This window comes from Rhea pennata, chromosome 4, assembly GCF_028389875.1.
Source record: "Rhea pennata isolate bPtePen1 chromosome 4, bPtePen1.pri, whole genome shotgun sequence".
Lineage (NCBI taxonomy): Eukaryota > Metazoa > Chordata > Aves > Rheiformes > Rheidae > Rhea > Rhea pennata.
The window spans coordinates 52089054-52107434 of NC_084666.1; the positions used below are offsets into that span (position 1 = coordinate 52089054).

The window sequence follows — 18381 nt, forward strand, 5'->3', positions numbered from 1 at the left end:
AGTGAGAAGCCAAAAGAGGAAAAAAAAATAAATTATTTTTTTTTTTAAATCACAGTTCTGCAAGACCACCCCCTCCCCCCCCATACCTGTCGGCTCTGGCATGAAGCACTTCTAGATTTTAGGTCAAAATTCAGTACAAGCAAACCAACTGGTCTATGATATTTGATGTGGGAACTGACTCCAATAATGCATACTTCCTGCTTATTAGAGAAAATATATAAGCTATTTACTACAAAAAGTTCTGGTTTACAGCAGAAGAATTATCTATCATCTTAATAAATAAAGAAAGAGAGAGTTTCTCACCAAAGCCTTTCCTTGGTCTCAGTGGCTCTGTTTTGGCAGTTTCCTGTATGAACCTCCTTGGCTGATTGCTTCCTTTCTCCAGTCACCTGTGATGATACATGCAAAATTAGAGAGCTGCTTGGTGAAAAAGCCTGCAGAAGGGAGCCTTAAAAAAGAGATGGGAAAGCACAACAGTGGCACTAATCAAAACAAAGGCACGGTCCAAAACCAGAAAGAGGTAGCAGCCTGCACTTGTAAGGAAGAAGGTTTTATTTTCTTCCGTACAGTCAACAGAAAATCCAACGTAGATATGCAGAGTACCGCATACACTTTTTGGCCACAGATGATGATTGCTTAAATTATTGTAGTGATTTCTTCTCCAAGGCTATTATTAGCACATACAAGTGGTGGTTAGTACTTAGGCTTAACAAGTTTTATTTGAGGAGGGAAAGCCTATCAAAGCAAATGACATTTACTACTCCTCCTCAGCAGGTTTTCTGTAAAGAAATCGATAGCTTTGCCCTGCACATCTTCAGGTCAGTCTAACTGAAACACCACCATAAACCAGTTTCACTTGCACTTTGCCTAGTGCTCTCATAAGCTGTTGCAACAATGTCTTCTTTCACAACTACAGCTTGGGCACCATCAGACGCATTCAGATTTATTTTAAAACTGACCTGTACTTGCTCATATATATGTTGCTTTATTATTAAAAAAGAAAAAAGACTTCAGTTTCTTTTTATATTTAGTCTTCTGACTTCTGTACACTGCAAATGTTTAAAGATGCAGGTCACATTGATTTTACTCAGTATTAGTGGTAGTGGTTATAGTCAACCAGCCCAGGTAAATTAAGTCCCCTCTCCCCTGCCCCACAAAACCAGCCGCTGGCTGGCTAAGGATTACGTGGGGCGGTCTTGCTTGCCCAGCCCTTGCCCCAGCCCCACAGCGCGGGGGCTCAGGAGCGAGAGCCGTCCAGTGTCCTGCGGGCCCAGGGCTTCGGGAGCCCCCACCCTCCGCCCCGCTAAAAAAGCAGAGAAAAGAAAAAATTATTCTTTTAGCAACTAACCGTTGTGAACTGTCTGCCCCAGTGCAAAGCGCCTCTCCAACGCTCCCAGGAGCAGCCACCCTCCAGGTGCTGCTCGTTGAGGTCCGGAGGCCCCCGCAGCCTCTGCAGCTGCCCCACCAGCACCCTCAACCCCGTGCCACTGAAATATGTGTGCATATACATACAGGTTCTTGGCTTCGTTTTCCATATACATATATATGCATATATGGTAAAAGCTGAAATTTTGGAAACGCATTACTTCCTTTAGCCTCCGATGCTGCTGCCATTTAAGAAAAGCACAATTATTGCAAGACGTGCGCGCCAGTGGCAACGGTTGCCAACGTTGTGCTTGTGAAAAGCAGCAGCACAGTGACTGAAATACTCACACAGTACTGAAGTTAGTACTGCATGGTAATGATGAGGATGAATAATCACATACAGGAACTGAACACACACACACACACATCAGTTAGTTAGCAATTTTTTTTTCCTTTTCCTCTCTGTAGCTGAATCTTCAGTTGATGAAGCCAGCAGCCCTTCACTGCCTCCAATTTATGAGGGGGTTAAAAATAGCTTGAAGTGAATGGCAAGCTGTTGCATATATTTCAGAGTAAGCTTAACCTTTTTTTTTTCATTGCGTGTCCCTCCTGGAATAAACAAAGCAACCAGGGGTTGAGGCCTACAAACGAAAGAAAGAAGGTTGGGAGAAAAAAAAAAAAAGACAACAGCAGCAATGCCTTGCATGTTCCTGAGTCATTTGCATTTTCCAACACGGGATGACCAGGCTTTTACAGGACAGCAGCTAAGAAAGCCAGCCTAACCCCTGCCTTCGAGCCAGCCTGTGCCGGCGGCAGCGGGCGGCACCATGCGCGGGGACGCTGCCTTTGCGCAGGGCAAGCACAGCGCACCCTTTCACCGCCTCCCACCAGCTGTAGCTTGGAGTCCCAACCCCCATACAGTAAACTTCTCCTCTGTCAACACGGATGGCTTCTTCTTAACCCCATGTAGCCGTTTCTAAGTAAAAGTCCCAACATGCCACAGCAAGGACTTCCAGTTTACCTGGGGAGCCAAAGGGAATACGTATTTCTGTTTGCGTTTGTAACCTGCTAGCTTCTTTCCGTAGCCCTGGGATTTTCCCCCGCCCCCCCTTGCTGAAGACTGAGTATTGTAGTTTAAGAGCATTTGGCAGGCTGTACATTAGCAGCACAATGTTATACAGTTAAAAACAGGTGAAGGAGGGAAGAAAATATAGATAACTAGAAGTATCTCCAGCTCCACAGGCCTGCACTAGAAATGACAGACTTGATCCATATCGGCTACTTGCCCACGAGAGAGAAAAAAGCATGCCTGTTTCCAGGCTCCACCATCACTTCATGGAAAAAAAGGAACATGAGACCCTGGTGCACCCTACAGGTTTCAAAATGGGCAAGGAAACACAAAGCTAAAACACAGTTCTTTCTTTAAAAAAACAAACATGGATGTCAGAGGAAATATAATTAGTTTAGGAGAAGAAAGCAGGCCAATGCTTTTGAATGTTTGATGGTGGTAATATAAGCTCTCATACGGCTGATCATAAAGTCAGGTGCCAGTTCTGCTACCCGAATCTAACCAAACAAACAAAAAAGGGGGTTGGTGGTGGTAGGGAGGTTTTATTTGCCTGGGTGCTGAGGGCTCTTTCTGCTGTTGGCAGATTGGGCTGCTACAGCTGCCATTGCTGGAGGCACCATGGAGTGTTTTTGCTCTTAACTAGGGAGGGAGGACCTCTTTTCCAACACCCCAAGCCATTCAAAGAGGCACAACAAGTACTGAGACTGCTTACTTGAAGACTGTATTTGCCATCCTTGCTGCCAAGCTTGTAGTCGTAACCACATCCATCAGCTCGTCATGATCCTCACACCACCTCCTCCAGACTGTGGTGCACCTGCCCTCCAGGAGTCCCTCAGCCTCAGTCAGGTTACATCAATTTTGTGCTGTTTTTCAGGGGTGAGAAAGCAGGAGGGTGAATGACAGAGGATTATGAGCCTTTTAAATGGTCACTGATATTGCCAGGAAAATTCCTTTTACATTATTACTTAAGTTTTCTATCACCCAAAATTCTCATTAACCAATGGTGATTCAACAAAGGCAGGAAATACAATACATTTAAATAATAGTGGCAATGAGCAGGATTATGCACTTCCATCGCCATCTTTGGTGCACTGGCAGCTTTTACCTGCCTTTCCTCGGGTTCTGGAAACACCTTCCCAGACCGCAAGGAGCTGCCTGTAAGTATGTTCTTGAACACACTGTCAGCCTTTTTGATTTTGCAGCTGTGTGCATGTGTACATGGCTCAGTGAAGTCCAGGCGATTCCTGGAAAGCAGCAGCAATTACTTCCCCCTAGCAATGCTACACCACTGGTGCTTCCTTTCAGCTGTATGAGTCCTCATGTCCTCACTGCAACTTGCAGGGTGAACAGACCCTTTCCGCTTCCCCTCAAAAAAACAAACAAACAAACAAACAAAAAAAACCCCACAACCTACTCCAAAATATTTTTTAAGCACATTATGAAGAAATAAGACTTTGAGATTTGTTCTTTTTTATGCGTTTCTTTGACTTCAGTCTGTTCAGTCTACAACTAAGAAACAGACCTAGCAGTTCAGTTCTTCCAATAATAATGCTAGTTGTTAATGCTATCCACAAGATACAATTTAAGATTATGTCTGATTTCTGTTGACTCTGGATGCACATCATCTGATTTCCTATACACACTGCCATTTTAAAATTAACATTACTTTAAAATGGCATGTGGCTCTGCTTTTTATATGGGTGTCAAGATACTATGAAAAATAGGTCACTGGCATTGAAAGCACGACTCTGATGAAAAAGACTGTTAGAGTTACGTACGCCAATGGAACTGAAAATATTTACCAAAAGTGAGCAAGGAACATGACTTCCAATTAAGCTGTAAAAGCAGCAAGTTAGTAGATGATCAGTCAGGGAAAATTCGAGTGCAAGGTTACCATTAAAAGGTGACAATTGTGCTAATTCATACAACAATGGATGAAAAAGGGAACAACAGTCTGTGACCAGCTTTAAAATGTGGTAGCTGCCATCCAGATGCATGATCACCTGTTATGGGAGATGAACACAAACCCAGCAACTTCTGGTTCAAGGCTAACGAAAAACCACAGAGAAGTGTTGTACTTTTACTTACCATTTTGTCTTTACATTTGAGAGAAAATGGTTACTGATGCTTCTTCTGATGGACAGGCTTGCCATTTCATTATGGCAAAGCCTTTTTAAGTTACAGACAAAGGTGCGACCAGCCAAAGTGTGATTAGGAAGCAAGGCTGCTCACATTCTAATTCTTGTATGGACTCCCAAATTACCCTCTTTGATCAAAATCAGAGCTTACTAATTCTTAGAGCATGAAGCTAATATTTGGAGATGAAATAACATTAAAGTGAAAAATACTAGCTTCATGGGGGCTCCCCATATTTTCTTATCAACTATGAAAAGCTGTCTTTTTAAACTATTGGTTTATGAAGCTGGAAAAAATGACAAGGGTGAAGCTATATAACTTTAAAATTCTTCAATGACAACCTACTTCAGACTCCTTATTGACAGTTTGTTTTGTTTTGTGTTGGGGGACATTACAGCACAATTAAAAAAAAATCTGCACACTTATCTATGTTGATAATTCTTAGCTGTAGCTTCATGCTGAAGATGACAGAAAAACCCTAACACAGACAAAGTATATGTATGTATACCAACACACATCTTGATGTTGTATGTCAGCCTCTTGCCTTCCTAAATAGAAAGCATTTCCTAAGTAATTTAATGAAATAGATTCACACTGGCCTTGCAAATAATGATAAGAGAAGGACTGACAACTGCAACACACTGTTGGTAGTCTACGAAGGCCTTCAATCGTCATTCCAGAGCCCCGAAACATACAGCATATGCATTCACTAAATGCATTTATTTTAATCATTCAGTAAAATTAATAGTCTGTGTAACCAGTGATGATTGCAAATCACCTTTAAAGGTGCAAAACATCTTTAAAAGGTGTTTATTTTTTTTTTAAGTACACTATTAAGTGTGGATTAAGAAGAACATAACGGAACAGTTGTGATAACACACGTGTGATATGTATGTGATGATAGTCTTTCAGGGGAAAAGGCTATGACATTTACCAAAAACCAGCTTAACATCAGCCAGAACGGATTTCTTGCTGGGCTGCGCGTGCATGCAAACTTATATATAAGACCACCTTTTGAGATAACTAAGATTTCATGGGTGTAAGTGAAGTTAAGAGCTTTCCTGCACACGGGGCAAGACTAGAAGAGTAATGGAGAAGACTCCTCTGAAACATATTCTGAAACAGCAGGTGCGCGCTTCAGATATTCCAAAGTAACTGAGATACACTGCAAAAAGCACTGAGAATAATCCAAGTATTGTGACAGTCTTTCACAAAATTGCTGTCTAGACAAACAAAAACTACAGGCTGTTTTTTTTTCCTTGTTTACTGTAATTTATTATGGATTTTATCAAGAAGTGATGTCATAATTTCTAGCATAATTACTGAAACAAGTGACAATGGTTTGTGGCAAAGCCAGTTTATTAGGTTTTTGAGATTGTATCCCCCCCCCTCCCACAAGCCCACATACAAAATAGCCCAACTTTACAATTTGGTAAGGTGAAAATACATATGCAAAGTATTCATTACTTCTGACATCAATTTTGTGGGTAGAACATTGCTACTGAAAGCCAGGAAGAGTATCAGATTCTGGATTAATGACCATGTGGTTATGGGAGAACCATCAAAACATGCTTTGTGCTGAACACAAGATTACATTTCCACACAACTTTAATAACACAAGGGCCCTTATTTACAGATTGTGAATAATTCATATAAAATTTAACAGATTAACAGATGTTTGATGTCAAATTTAACATTAACATTGTATCTACATGATTTCCTTACCTCAACCCCCAACCTGACTGACTTTAGAATTCTTCATTCTGTTTTCTTATCTTAAAAAATAATAAAAAAGGATTAGAAAGTTTGCTGAAATATTTAATACTATACAAATACTTAAGGTGGATCCCTTTGAAAAAAAAAAGGATTAAGGACATGAGTGAAAAATAAACTGTCCAAGAGGACTGTAAACCACGCTCATTTGTAATACTATACAAATAAATTGAAGATCAATTCTTTTCTAAAAGAAAAAAAAAGCCATTAAGGACACTAGTGTTAAAGAGCTGATTGTTCATGAAAGGCTTGTAAACCAAATTTTAGTCATTTAATGTTGAGAGTGGATTAAAAAATTCCCTTTTACAATGTTGCATAAAAAAAAAATTACTGTCTCAGTCATAGTAACTTTATAGAGAAAAAATATTTAGTATTTTTTTCAGAAATTTTTAAATATTCTAATAACATTAGGCCAAATTGAATACTCTTTCTTATCAAGAGAAAAGTCAATGCATTTTTCGTTTTATCAGTATTATTTTCAGTTGAACTATGTTGTACTGATTTTAATAGCTTAATAGTAGTTATCTTGTTTCAATAATTTAATTATTTCTAATGTAATCACTAGAATGGCAGCTTCTAAATTTTCCCTTACATTTATTTTCCAGTCAGCAGACACCATACATTACAAAATAAAAATCCTCATTTTTATTTCAATTCCTTTGAAGATTAAGTCACAAAAATATTGTTCCATCATGGCATATGAAGTCATAGATTAAATTCTATGGCTTACATTTTCTTTTATGTAATTTTGTGCAACCTAGCATCATTTTCATTACAAAAGCTGACCTTCAAACAAGAGAACTTAATTAAAATAGTTGCAAACAAGAGAATCCAGAGGAGGATGGTTCTAAAAAAGCAGTTTCTCTCTTCTGATTAAAAACAGAAAACAAAACCAAACAAAAAACTCTTATTAGTAATGCCAGGATGCCCAACTTAAATCCATAATACCATAGAAGCAAGTTTTAGCCCAAAATCTTTAACAGATGATCTGCCTGTGCAGATTTTCTCCATATTTCAAAATTGACTTGGTTTTTTATTCAGAAGTGTTTTAAAGAATTCCCATATTCCCTATTCTTTAAGTAGAAGGTACTGTTTTACCATTACACAAGCAAACTGACCTTCAACGATGGAAGCCTGTAGTCGAGCTCCTTTGCGTGGACCAGAGGCCTCCAGATCAGTTGTTCTGGTGCAGAACAATATGGATCATTAATATATGGTGGCCTTTACATTTTCTATGACTAAGGCACAATTTCATATGTCTCAATGGGCATCAGAAGTAACATTTCTCCTAAGTATTTCCATCCGTAAAATGTAATCAAAGTGATTTGTAAAAAAGCTAGGTTTTTCAAGATATTTAAAAACATCCATCATGACTAATAGCCTCTGGAAACCTTACCTTTGAAAACCAGGAAGCTTTTGCCAGCTTCACTCAAATTATAATTCATTTATGTATTTTTATGCTCAGATACTCAGCCTAAATACAGCATCTTTACAAGTAAGACCTCATTGAACACGGAAGTTTTAGTAGGTCAGAAAAAACATGGATAATTATAATCTCAAATTTTCCCAAGTCCTATGCTACAATAATTTCCATAAGAAGGAATGCACAGTTTAGTCTTACGTGCTAATTGTGAAGAAATAATGAAGCTGTAAGTATTAAATAGTTATCTGGAGGTAGGGACAAGTTTTTTAACTTTACCATTACCATGAAGAGACAGACAAGGTTTACAGTGGAACAACAGGGCATTAAAGCTCACAGTATGCACTTCACTGCCAGCCCAATCTTTATCTCACAGTCCTGTTGCTGTTGTCCTAATAAAAGGTACTTGCTTAGTAATTTGCTAGCACTCACCAAATTTCTTCAGATATCAAAAATCACCCTAATCAGTGACTCAAAAAACAAGTTAACTGTTGTCCCAGAATACTTTTCCTCCAACATTATTCCAATGAAATACTAACCCAAAAAATTAGTAAATAGGCTTACTATTTATAACCTTACCACAAGTGACAAAAATGATCTCAGGCAGCAAGAGCTCAAGTAGAACTGCTTTGTCGAAACTTCACTTCAAAGTTTACTTTCCTGTATATCTATAGTGAAAAATCAGTAATTCGGAAAGTACATTACAAAGTGCAAGAAGATGAGATGGGCACATCTACACCAGAAAAAACACATTAAAGTGCGGAAGAGATTTGCTATAACTGCTACCAATACCTGGAACTTTGCCAAGATCACATCTTTAAAGCATATGCAAACAGACAAGGTGATAGCTGAATAAATAGCGTGATTTAACACCAGCAGGTCATGGCAGGTTTTGGTTCAGGCTTTATATGTATTTCATTGCGATCTGGGGGTTGACTAAGCATTAATGGCTTGTGACTTTTAAGCTTGTGAGCCAGTGTCATAAATATGGCCTCCACATGGTCATTGTCATTTGGGTTTTTGGCAGAGGTTTCAAATAATGGCATACTGTGAGTATCAGCAAACTTCTGGGCCAAGTCCGTAGGTACCTGAATAGCACTTCTCAGATCACATTTATTTCCAACAAGAATCCGTGGTATATCATTGGCAAGAAGGTGCTGTTTGCATTCCTCTATCCACAATGGCAGACTGTGAAAGCTGGCAATGTTTGTCATATCGTACACAAACACAACGGCATGTACGTTCCTGTAATAGTGCTGCACCATACTCTTTCTGAAGCGCTCCTGGCCTGCTGTATCCCATAGCTGAATCTGAAAGGCAAAAGACAAGAGGAAAAAGCAGAACTGCTTTTTTACTCATGCTGGAAAATTATGTAAATCATCTGTAGCTAGGAACATCACCCAGTTGCACAAATTCACTCCTCTGAATTAATCATATTGAAAAGTTTGTGCTGAAGAAAACTGTGGCTCTCCCATAAACAATTTCAGAAAGTTTTGCTTTCTGAGCCATCTGCTCACAATTGAAGCTATGAAGAAATTATGATGAGGCTTAATCACTAATACAAATTTCTGAAAGTTTACTAGAATAGATAATTTGTAAGATTTTACAAAAACAAATATTGAAATCTAGCCAATACAGTTTTTATGTGAGGAAACAGTAACACACATTTCTCAGCACAGCTCTCAGCTGACATGAATTTCTGTTGCCACAAATAACATCTTCCTCAAAGTTTTGTACTTAGCATCCAGTAAATGCCAGTTGTGGTATATTCCACAAGGGTAAGAAGAAATCAAAACACACATGAACAAAAAAATGTAAAAAAAAGGCACAAAAATCTGTATCTGCAGTGTATCTATTAGAATCAAACTCTCCTTCCTATGAACCTCTACCTTAAACTTATTTAATGATTAAGCTAGGACAATACTGTGGTTTGCTGTTACACAAGTACAAGCAGCCATAAAAGAAAAAAAAAAGTAAAGGCCTTACATTAATTTAAGATGATACTGATCTTTCCAGGTATATATCATTCTGTCCTAAATAGGCTGAAATATCAATATTTATTCGAAGTCTATGCAGTCAATGACAAAACTATATAGTAAACAAAAAAAACCATTAAATCTGTAAAACTTTCAAATATCTCAGATCCAGATAAAACTATCTTGAAGCACAAGCAGATGTAAAGACTAGGGTATTAACAAAAATGTTAAATGTATCAATCACTCTGATAGAATGAGAGCTTGGAGTTCTCAGATGTGTAGGATACGCTATAAAATCATGCAATTATTGAATGTGGTAATATTTAAGAAATCAGCTTTTCAGGAAAGAGGCGACTGCAATATTCAGCAGTCAGATCCAATTTACCCACAATTAACTGTATAGGCTGACAAATAAATTAGCATATGGTTACACCATATACACCTTAGCGTGTTAACACTTAAAGTTAACATTTGATGTTTGGGTCAAGGCTGAATCCTAACTTCCTCTCTGTTCTAAAGATTTGATCCCTGACTGTTGAAGCGCTTTGATTAATATTTTGGCTTTTAACTTTTGAGCAGGAACTCTTAGAAAGATTTAAAATTCAATATATTCCACTATCTATTCCATAGCTAGTATTGTCCTTTGATGAAGACTATTCTCCCTGAACACCGTTCTGTAGTCCTTTAATCCAAATGTTTCAGTATATCTATTTCTAAATCAGAAGTGTCTTAAGTTATCTTGTTTAGCATTTTTACCAGTGACTTTGAGATAAAAAAAGAAATGTGCAAAGGAAATCTGCTGATGGTAAGAAGCTAAGATGCTTCACTGACAGAAAGAAGGATTAGCATATCATCTCATAGCTGGAATAGCAGAAAGAGAATAAAACTGAACAGCATCAGATGCAAGGTGTCGAGAACTGTGATTAATAAAAAAAGGCCTTTCCTGTAAGTGGGGGACTCATCAGTCAGAAATAACTGAAATGGATGACAATCCAGATACACTAATAAAATCACGGGATGTTATAAATCACAAGTGTGATAGGGCCAAGGGAAAGATGCTTCAGGATGGTATGACTTTTTCTTTAATATTATATTCAACTTTGATCACCCATACTAAAGAAAAATTCAGATGTTAGCAGGTGGAATTGACTTTTACTGGTTTGATCAGAGGAACATAGAATGTACTTGAGAACAGTTTGGATTATGTAGTCTAGCCCAGTGATTTGCAACTTCTGCTCTACAGATGCATAAACATACAGATACTGCTCTAAGAAGGTCACTAAAATTACTAAGAAAAACAAGATTAGTGCCAATAATCTTAAAAGTTGTCAATAGTCTTAAAAATTTCCTACAGAGCAGTCTACTCTTCCATTGAGCATTTTTTAGGAAAATGAGATGGGGAGAGTACTAATGGAAAAACAGGAAAAAATGGCGAGCAAAACAGATTAAGAGAAAATAGAACTCTTATCTCTCTATATAGATCTATTTAAGCTAAAGGATAATGTTTCTGCTGCCAAAAGAGATGTATCAATTAGCTACAACAAATGTACACGCAAAATTAAAAGAAAAGTTCCTAATCATTAAGTTAGTGAAGTTATGGAACAGCGTTCCAACTTAAATAAAGGAGAAAACTGGCTTTTCACAGAACTTTGTCACTTAACAAAAGAATTATCTGGTAGCACAAGCACCAGATCATATAACTAGACAATTGCTGGGGTTTATCTGAATGACTGGACGCTTACAAAGCAGTTTTGGTATCTGAGCAAGTCACCCTAGCCTCTGACTGAAGAAAACCGTAGTCAATTGCAGATCATCTCATTTTAGAGCAAGTACTGCTTTTTGCCAATTGTATTGTACTCTAAGCACAATTGACTGCAGCTCCACGGTTTGTAAAGGGAGCCTAGATACCCAGATGAAGTACAGACACTTCAATTTGGATAAGATTCATTCACCTATCCAGATAAGAGACACCCTTAGTTCCGTGTGCTTATAAAACATCACAAAGTCAAGAGACTTCTGCAGGACTTTCATTAATTTGGAACACAGCAAGTTAAAGAGAGAATAAAGATGTGCAGGCAGGTAACCTTTACACTCAAGCAGCATACAACCAAGCAGTATATGATCTTGCAAAATGTTATATCAAATCTAATTTAAAGAGGAAGTTCATCTTCATAGACAGCTACAAAATCTGAGACTGCACTTCTCTCCCCACCTCACTCAGAGCAGAAATCAGTCACAGTTCGGTCAAGGAGAGATACACAAGGTTATTGCCAAGCTTGGTTAGAAAAAAGGAAATTAAATAAAAGCTTTACATAGCTTCTAAGTTCAGCTTAAACTATATTTTATTTACCTAGATTTTATTTACATGGGGCTTTCAAAGTTGGATATATGATCTCAAATTTAAAATTTTAGTATTATTGGCATGAAACCATAAACTGCATGAAGAGACAAATCTTTCTCCAGCACTGAAAGTTTCATACTTTGGGAGTTTCTTTTTCCTGTTACCAGATGCACTTCAGCACACCTTTCCATTTCTGGCTAAGAAAACTGCCTGGCAAAAAGATATCTGCCCTATTGAAAAACACACACTCATGATGATCACTTTGATAGATGTGCATTGATGAATTCACATTAGAGATCACTGTCTCCCTATTATTCAAACACCATCAATCAAGGAGCACATTTTCATTTCAAATGTGATAGAGGTAACAGCACTTTAAAAGGTGCATTTTAGAAGTTTGGTTTAACAGCACATTCAACTACTAAAACTTAGGACAGAATCATTCATCACATTTCCCAGGAATAAAAACCAGTATTTAACAGCTATCACCTCCCACCTTCTGATTCCTTCTTTGTGCATCTAGAAAGACTGTTTTCTAAACAAGGACTACCTCAGTATGCATGGTTTATAACATACTGCTAAAACCACACCTGGCTTTTAATAAAGTTAAAATGGTAAAACATGCTTCCTTTTATTAGATGCAAAGAAAATTTGAACCTGAAGAGCTCAAAAGTGCAGAATATGCCATGAGGACTTTCTCCTTTGTATTTCACCTGCAGCCTTTGCTCTTTTAAGGTGGGTCACAAAGGAGTAACATCATTGTTAAGTTTTACACCAGTTTAGGAAGAACAAAAGCTAGTAAAAAATCGTATGTTGACAATTTTCTATTCATCACATCTAACCACTAGAGTTTCAGATGAATCAGTTAGACAACTGTTGAAAAGAATACACTTCTCCTTATCTTAGAATTACAGAAATTCTTGTGTGGGAGACCCCTGTTGAGAAGAACTGTGTCTCTGTTATTGCCAGTGACACAGCGTTTTTCCAGCTGCAAGAAAAATGCTCCGTACTGGAGCAGCACAAGAATGACCATCCAGCTGCCAGTGGCGGGGAGGGAACAAGAGAGAAAGAGAAGTCACTAATTAATGCTTTATGCTTTCCTTCAAAGCAGGAGGGAACATTCCTCTACTCAGTACGTCCTTCACGGCACTGTAATAACAGAAGAAGATGAGCAATTCAGCTCATGACAGCTTCTCTTTCTTGGTTCAACAGGCATTGCTGGGGAGATGCCACAAACAAGGTAAAGATGAGGTGCCAAATTAAAAAAAAAAAGAGAGTGAGGTTGTACATAGTCTGATGGCACATAGCATCCCTCCCAACATTTCCTTTTAAAGTTGAAACAGGACTTCTTGGAAAACAAAGTGTCTGGAAAGAGTCTCCTTCAGCTCTCCGCTTCTCTCACCAAAACTAGGATATTCAACAGGCAACATTCTCAAGAACACAGCAAAAGCCACCTATCACAGCATACGTAACATAATGACACCTGTGTGAAGCATCTCAGAACTGTGGACCAAGCTAGATTCTTCTCCACTTTTTTCAGCAAAGCCAAGGCATAATCCAGAGGCAGTGAAAAAGCCAGTCAATAAGATGCTGCTGACAAGCAGATGTCCTCACGAGGTTCTCTCTTTAGTTACAGATAGCAACAGACCTAAGAGTACAGAATCTCAGCTATCAACCAAAGCACTATTAGTTTTAGAAAGGGAAGGAATAACAGAAAGGCACTTATTAGTTTTCCTTTTTAATTACAAAGAAAGATATTGTGTGAAAACAATCCAAAAGAAAGGCAAAAAGACTTTGAAGCCTTCCACAATTTCCTTAATCAGTAAATGGGCAAGTACAGACTACAGCTTTCAACTATATGACTGTCAGCTGTAATTCCAAACCTTGGTGATAACATATTCAAAATTACAATTGCAAGACTAACATTCTCTCTTTTTAAAGCATCTGTTAAACTCAGTTCCTAGAAACAAACTGTAACATGTAAGCAGAAAGAGAGAAGTTCGTGTTTTTAAACTACATTATTGTTTACAAATAAACTGCATTTGTAAGCAAGTAGTGGTTTAATTTGCAAATTAATATTAGGATCATCACTAGTGTTCACATATCTTCCAGGCTAACCAGGCATATTTCATGTATTTTTTTAATTGCTTTACAGAGCTTTTTTGTTTGCCTTTAAAGGTAAAGGCACATTTTTCCTCACATCTAATTTTCCACTGAATCACTGAATTTAGTTTAAACTGAAAGAAAAAAAAAGATGCAAAACATTACTGTCATTGACACAGCATTTCATTCCTGAATACTGTTCTACTTCTTAATGGGATGCAATTTGTTATTCTATTTCCACCCTAAATTTCCACATAAAAAATTCTGGATTTTGAAACTGATTCTATCCCATCCACAAGTTTGGTCTTTTCCTTCCATCCTCATTTTCTTGACGCTGCCTTTGATTTTTTGTGTGTGACACATGTAGTCTCCCTTAAAAATATTTCAGATGATCACTATAATAACTCTTTATAACATCATAAGATCAGTATGCCTCAGAACAGTGCCACCTGCATCACTTCATTGACTTGAAAGTTAAGCCAGTGAAGTGCAATTCCTAACAAAACACAGAAGCAGAATTTCTGGGAGCCAACAAGCTGCTGATGCCAGACACAGCAAACACTAAAATACCAGAAAGGAAGAGATGTACCTAAAAGTCCAAGAGCAGCAGTTAAAGAGCAGCTATTGAGTAATACCTGCCAAAGGCTGAGCAAAGGTTTTGCTTAACAGTAGAAAATTTTCATCACCACGAACATCTTCATAGTATTTCCAATTCCAATACAGGCAAGGTAACACAGTTTTGAACAAAGTTGCAGAGTACATAAAGCCAAAACAGAGTCTATTGGCTGAGTGACACAACTTCAATGAACTTCTAGAGCATGAAGACATGCCATATGGGTCTACAAGCCCCAAAATACAGCACTACACCTGTGAGTGGCACAGGAGCGATGAACACTAGGATGTTTAATGCCAAAGACATACAGCCCCAGCAGCTGCCTGCAGCACTATGTGCAAAACAGAACTGTCCAGGGGCTGACAACCTCAGCCCAGCAGGACCCAGACCTGCCCCTCCTGGAGCTTTTCAGTTTCCTTGCTGCTGTGTATAGTGATGCTGGAGCCCAAAGGCTGGATTCTCCCACCCGCTTTTTCCCCCAGCAGAGCAGCTGAGCGGGGACCGGCAGGCGGGGGGGGGGGGGGTGCACCCCCCGTGGAGGGCGGTGGGGAGCGGCCCCGCAGCCCGACCCAGCTAACAGCAGAGCCTCATCTCCCCGGAGGATAGAGGCCCGCAGGAAGGACGGAGCCCAGCGCTAGGCCGCGGCGCGCAGAGCTCGCCGACAGCCGACGAAGCCGGTCTCGGCCGCGGTGCGCAGCGCCGAGCAGGGGGACAGGGTTGCGGAGAGCCCCCCATCCGCCCCCGGAGCCAGAGCCGGGCGGAGGGGAGGGCCCGGCGCGCCGCCGGTACCTTGATGCGCTCGCCGTCGATGGTGACGGCGCGCTCGCGGAAGTCCACGCCGATGGTGGCCTCGGTGCGCTGCGGGAAGCGGCCGGCGCAGAAGCGGTAGGTGAGGCACGTCTTGCCCACGTTGGAGTCCCCGATAACGATGATCTTGAAGATGCGGGAGCGCGCGGGGGGCAGCCCGCCGGGCAGGGAGCCGCTGCCCGTGAAGCTCAGCTCCAGCGAGGACTCCAAGTCGGCCGCCGCTGCCATCATCGTGCCCGCCCGCCCGCCCGCCCTCTCTGGGGCCCGGGCGGACGAGCTTGGGGACGCTACCGCCCTCCTCCCTTCCGCGCGCCGGGCGCGCGCGCCCAGAGCCGTTAACCGCCGCTCCGTGGAGAAACGGCTGCCCGCAGCGCGCGCCCGCGCCCGTGCCCGCGCCGGCCGCCGCCAACGGCCGCGCCACGTCACGGGGCTCGCCCCGCGCACTCCCATTGGCCGCGAGTGACAGCGGCGGCCGGTGACGTCTGCGGCTTGTGGCGGCGAGCCGCGGAGTATCGCGAGAGCGCGGCGCTGCCACCGGCGCCGCCACCTCTCTTAGCCGCGCCCACGGGACGGCGTCCCCTGGGCCAATGGCAGGGCGCGGTGCTGCACGGGGGTCGCCGCCCGGCCGCGAGGGCGCGGGTGACCGTTGGCGGCGCGGGCGGCCGTTGGGCGAGCTGCTGGCGCTCCTTCACGGCGCGAGGCTGTGCGGGCACAGCAGCGGGTGCTGGGACGGGCTGGCGTCGGGGGGAGCCGTGCGCCCTGTGCTTCGGCACTGCTCTCCGGCGCGGGGAGCGGAGCTGGCCGTCGCAGTGCCATGCGGCCACGGAGAACTGGGGAGTAGCAGCTCCCGGGGCGCTTGTGTTACTGCTTTTGTCCCGGTTACTCCAGCACCGACTGGGCTCGAGAAGTGTTTTCTCTGCTCACCTAGTCCCATGCGTCATGCTTCCGCTTAGAGCAGCTTATCACAGATAAACACGGACAAGGATCCTAACAGTGCCAAAAATAATAAGAGGAAGGCTGAAATCACGAGGGTTTATTTTTAATCATGGGGGAATTTTTCTGATATAATTTTCATGAGTCACCTTGTGACATTAGGCACCATGCTCCGGCAGTGCTAGATTTCAGGCTGAAATTCCCTCAGGCACAGGATTGTTGTGGGGCAGGCTGTCTCTACTGCCTGGCAGACATTATGTTGACACTGCATTTGTGTTCTGGGGCAGCAACAGAAAAGTGGATTTTGGCAAAGCCTTATGCTCTTGCTGCTCTGTGTGTGACTGTTCTGGTGTCATCTTCAGTAATAAAAGAGACAGGAGCAAGTTCATCTGTGACAGATACACATGTGAGCCAAAAATGATTGACATCTCACAATAAGAAGGGAAGTAAGGCATTGCCTCAAGAATCTGTTAATAAACTGACCAAGAGCTGCAACCTAGGAGAGAGGTAAAATGCAGAAAACAAAATTAAAACTATTTCCATCAGCAAAAACTGCAACTTAAACCTCTACAATGAAAAGTAAAAGGTGCAGTAGATGAGTGGAAAAGTAGTATTGCCCTTATGGTAGCTATCTGGCCTGTAAAGTGATAGCTGAGCCAGAATTGTTCAGATACGTAATAGCTATAGGGAGTCTGACTGTTCTATTAATGCATGCCTGTGAACATTTAGAGGCACAAATCAAATAAAAAATGGCTCCTTGGATATGGTTCATGTTGAACAACTCTTGTGCGGTGGAAGAGCAGTGCTTCAAGCAGCCTGTCATTGCTCAGATAAAAGCATTATAGGCTAGATCAAAAAAAAAAAAAAAATACCCTCACAAAAAACTCTATCAAGTAGGTGTAAAAACTGAGTTTGGAGCAGCTCTCCTCATAGCCTGGGAAGAAAAAAATAAGAAAAAATGTTCATCTCAACAGTGTGATGTAAAAACAATCTAAACCTTATCAAAACCTTATACTCCAAGAAAGAAACTTAGTGCAATCAATAGAACCACTCCAGGGAGTGTTTAGACCTCAGTCCCTGTTATTCCCCTTGCCTCCTTTGGAACAACCTAATTCAAGGTTGTAGAGAGGTCCTGTCACCCAGTAGCCCCCTCCTGAAACAAGATGCCTTCATTTATTCTGTCACAAAACTGAAGATGTGGTGTTTTTTTCTGGCCTGAAAGGAAGATTAAAGGAAGATGGGGAGGTAATGCCACCACTGAGTTCTTACTGTCCCTTCCACTGAAAGGTTTGCATTTTACAGAAAGAACATAAAATGTGTTTGGCTGAGGAAGGGGTGCACAAGCAAGTGTATCCCTATAGCTCATAGTAAACGAAGAAGGAGAAACTTCATAAATCTAGTGGGAGATGCTTGATTTGAGCTCTGGCTAACATGCTAAAAGGAAAGTTTAAACAGCTGCTTGGCAAGGTTTGCCAACAGCTCGTTTAACTGAGTTTGATCTGGGTTATGCCAACGGGGCCAAATTGTGTTATAATTAGATTTGAGCTCTTCAACAGCTCTGAACATTTTTATTTCAACAACAGAGACTCTTTAAATGGCAGAATCTATGCACCATCTAGTGGCCACACAAATTCGGAGTCATTACATTTCTATACTCTGTGCCATACATACAACAGACATCTGGCACCTTGCCTGTGACTTCACCTCTAAATAATGTCAACCACCTTTCTAGTTTATAATCTCAGTTTCTGTTTTGTTGTCCATTAGACAAACAGAACTACCTACATAGGATATTCCTGAGCGCAGCCTGATGATGAAAGGATGGACTTGAATTAAATAATTCTG

The 18381-nt window shown here is 41.0% G+C and overlaps 1 protein-coding gene across 1 annotated transcript; it reads right to left on the reverse strand.

The window, feature by feature from the left end:
- Nucleotides 1–5861: 5861 nt before the first annotated feature.
- On the reverse strand, nt 5862–16024 carry RAB33B (RAB33B, member RAS oncogene family). Its single transcript, XM_062573959.1, has 2 exons — nt 15586–16024; nt 5862–9073 (listed from the first exon to the last, which is right to left on the reverse strand). Exons 1-2 carry the CDS (start codon nt 15832–15834, stop codon nt 8630–8632), a joined length of 693 nt encoding a protein of 230 aa, XP_062429943.1. The 5' UTR covers nt 15835–16024; the 3' UTR covers nt 5862–8629.
- Nucleotides 16025–18381: the final 2357 nt, after the last annotated feature.

Coding starts and splice junctions, on each gene's coding strand:
- RAB33B (XM_062573959.1), bottom strand. CDS start 15,834: ATGATGGCAGCGGCGGCCGACTTGGAGTCCTCGCTGGAGCTGAGCTTC. Junction 9,074..15,585: donor TCGACGGCGAGCGCATCAAG/GTACCGGCGGCG, acceptor TTTGCCTTTCAG/ATTCAGCTATGGGATACAGC.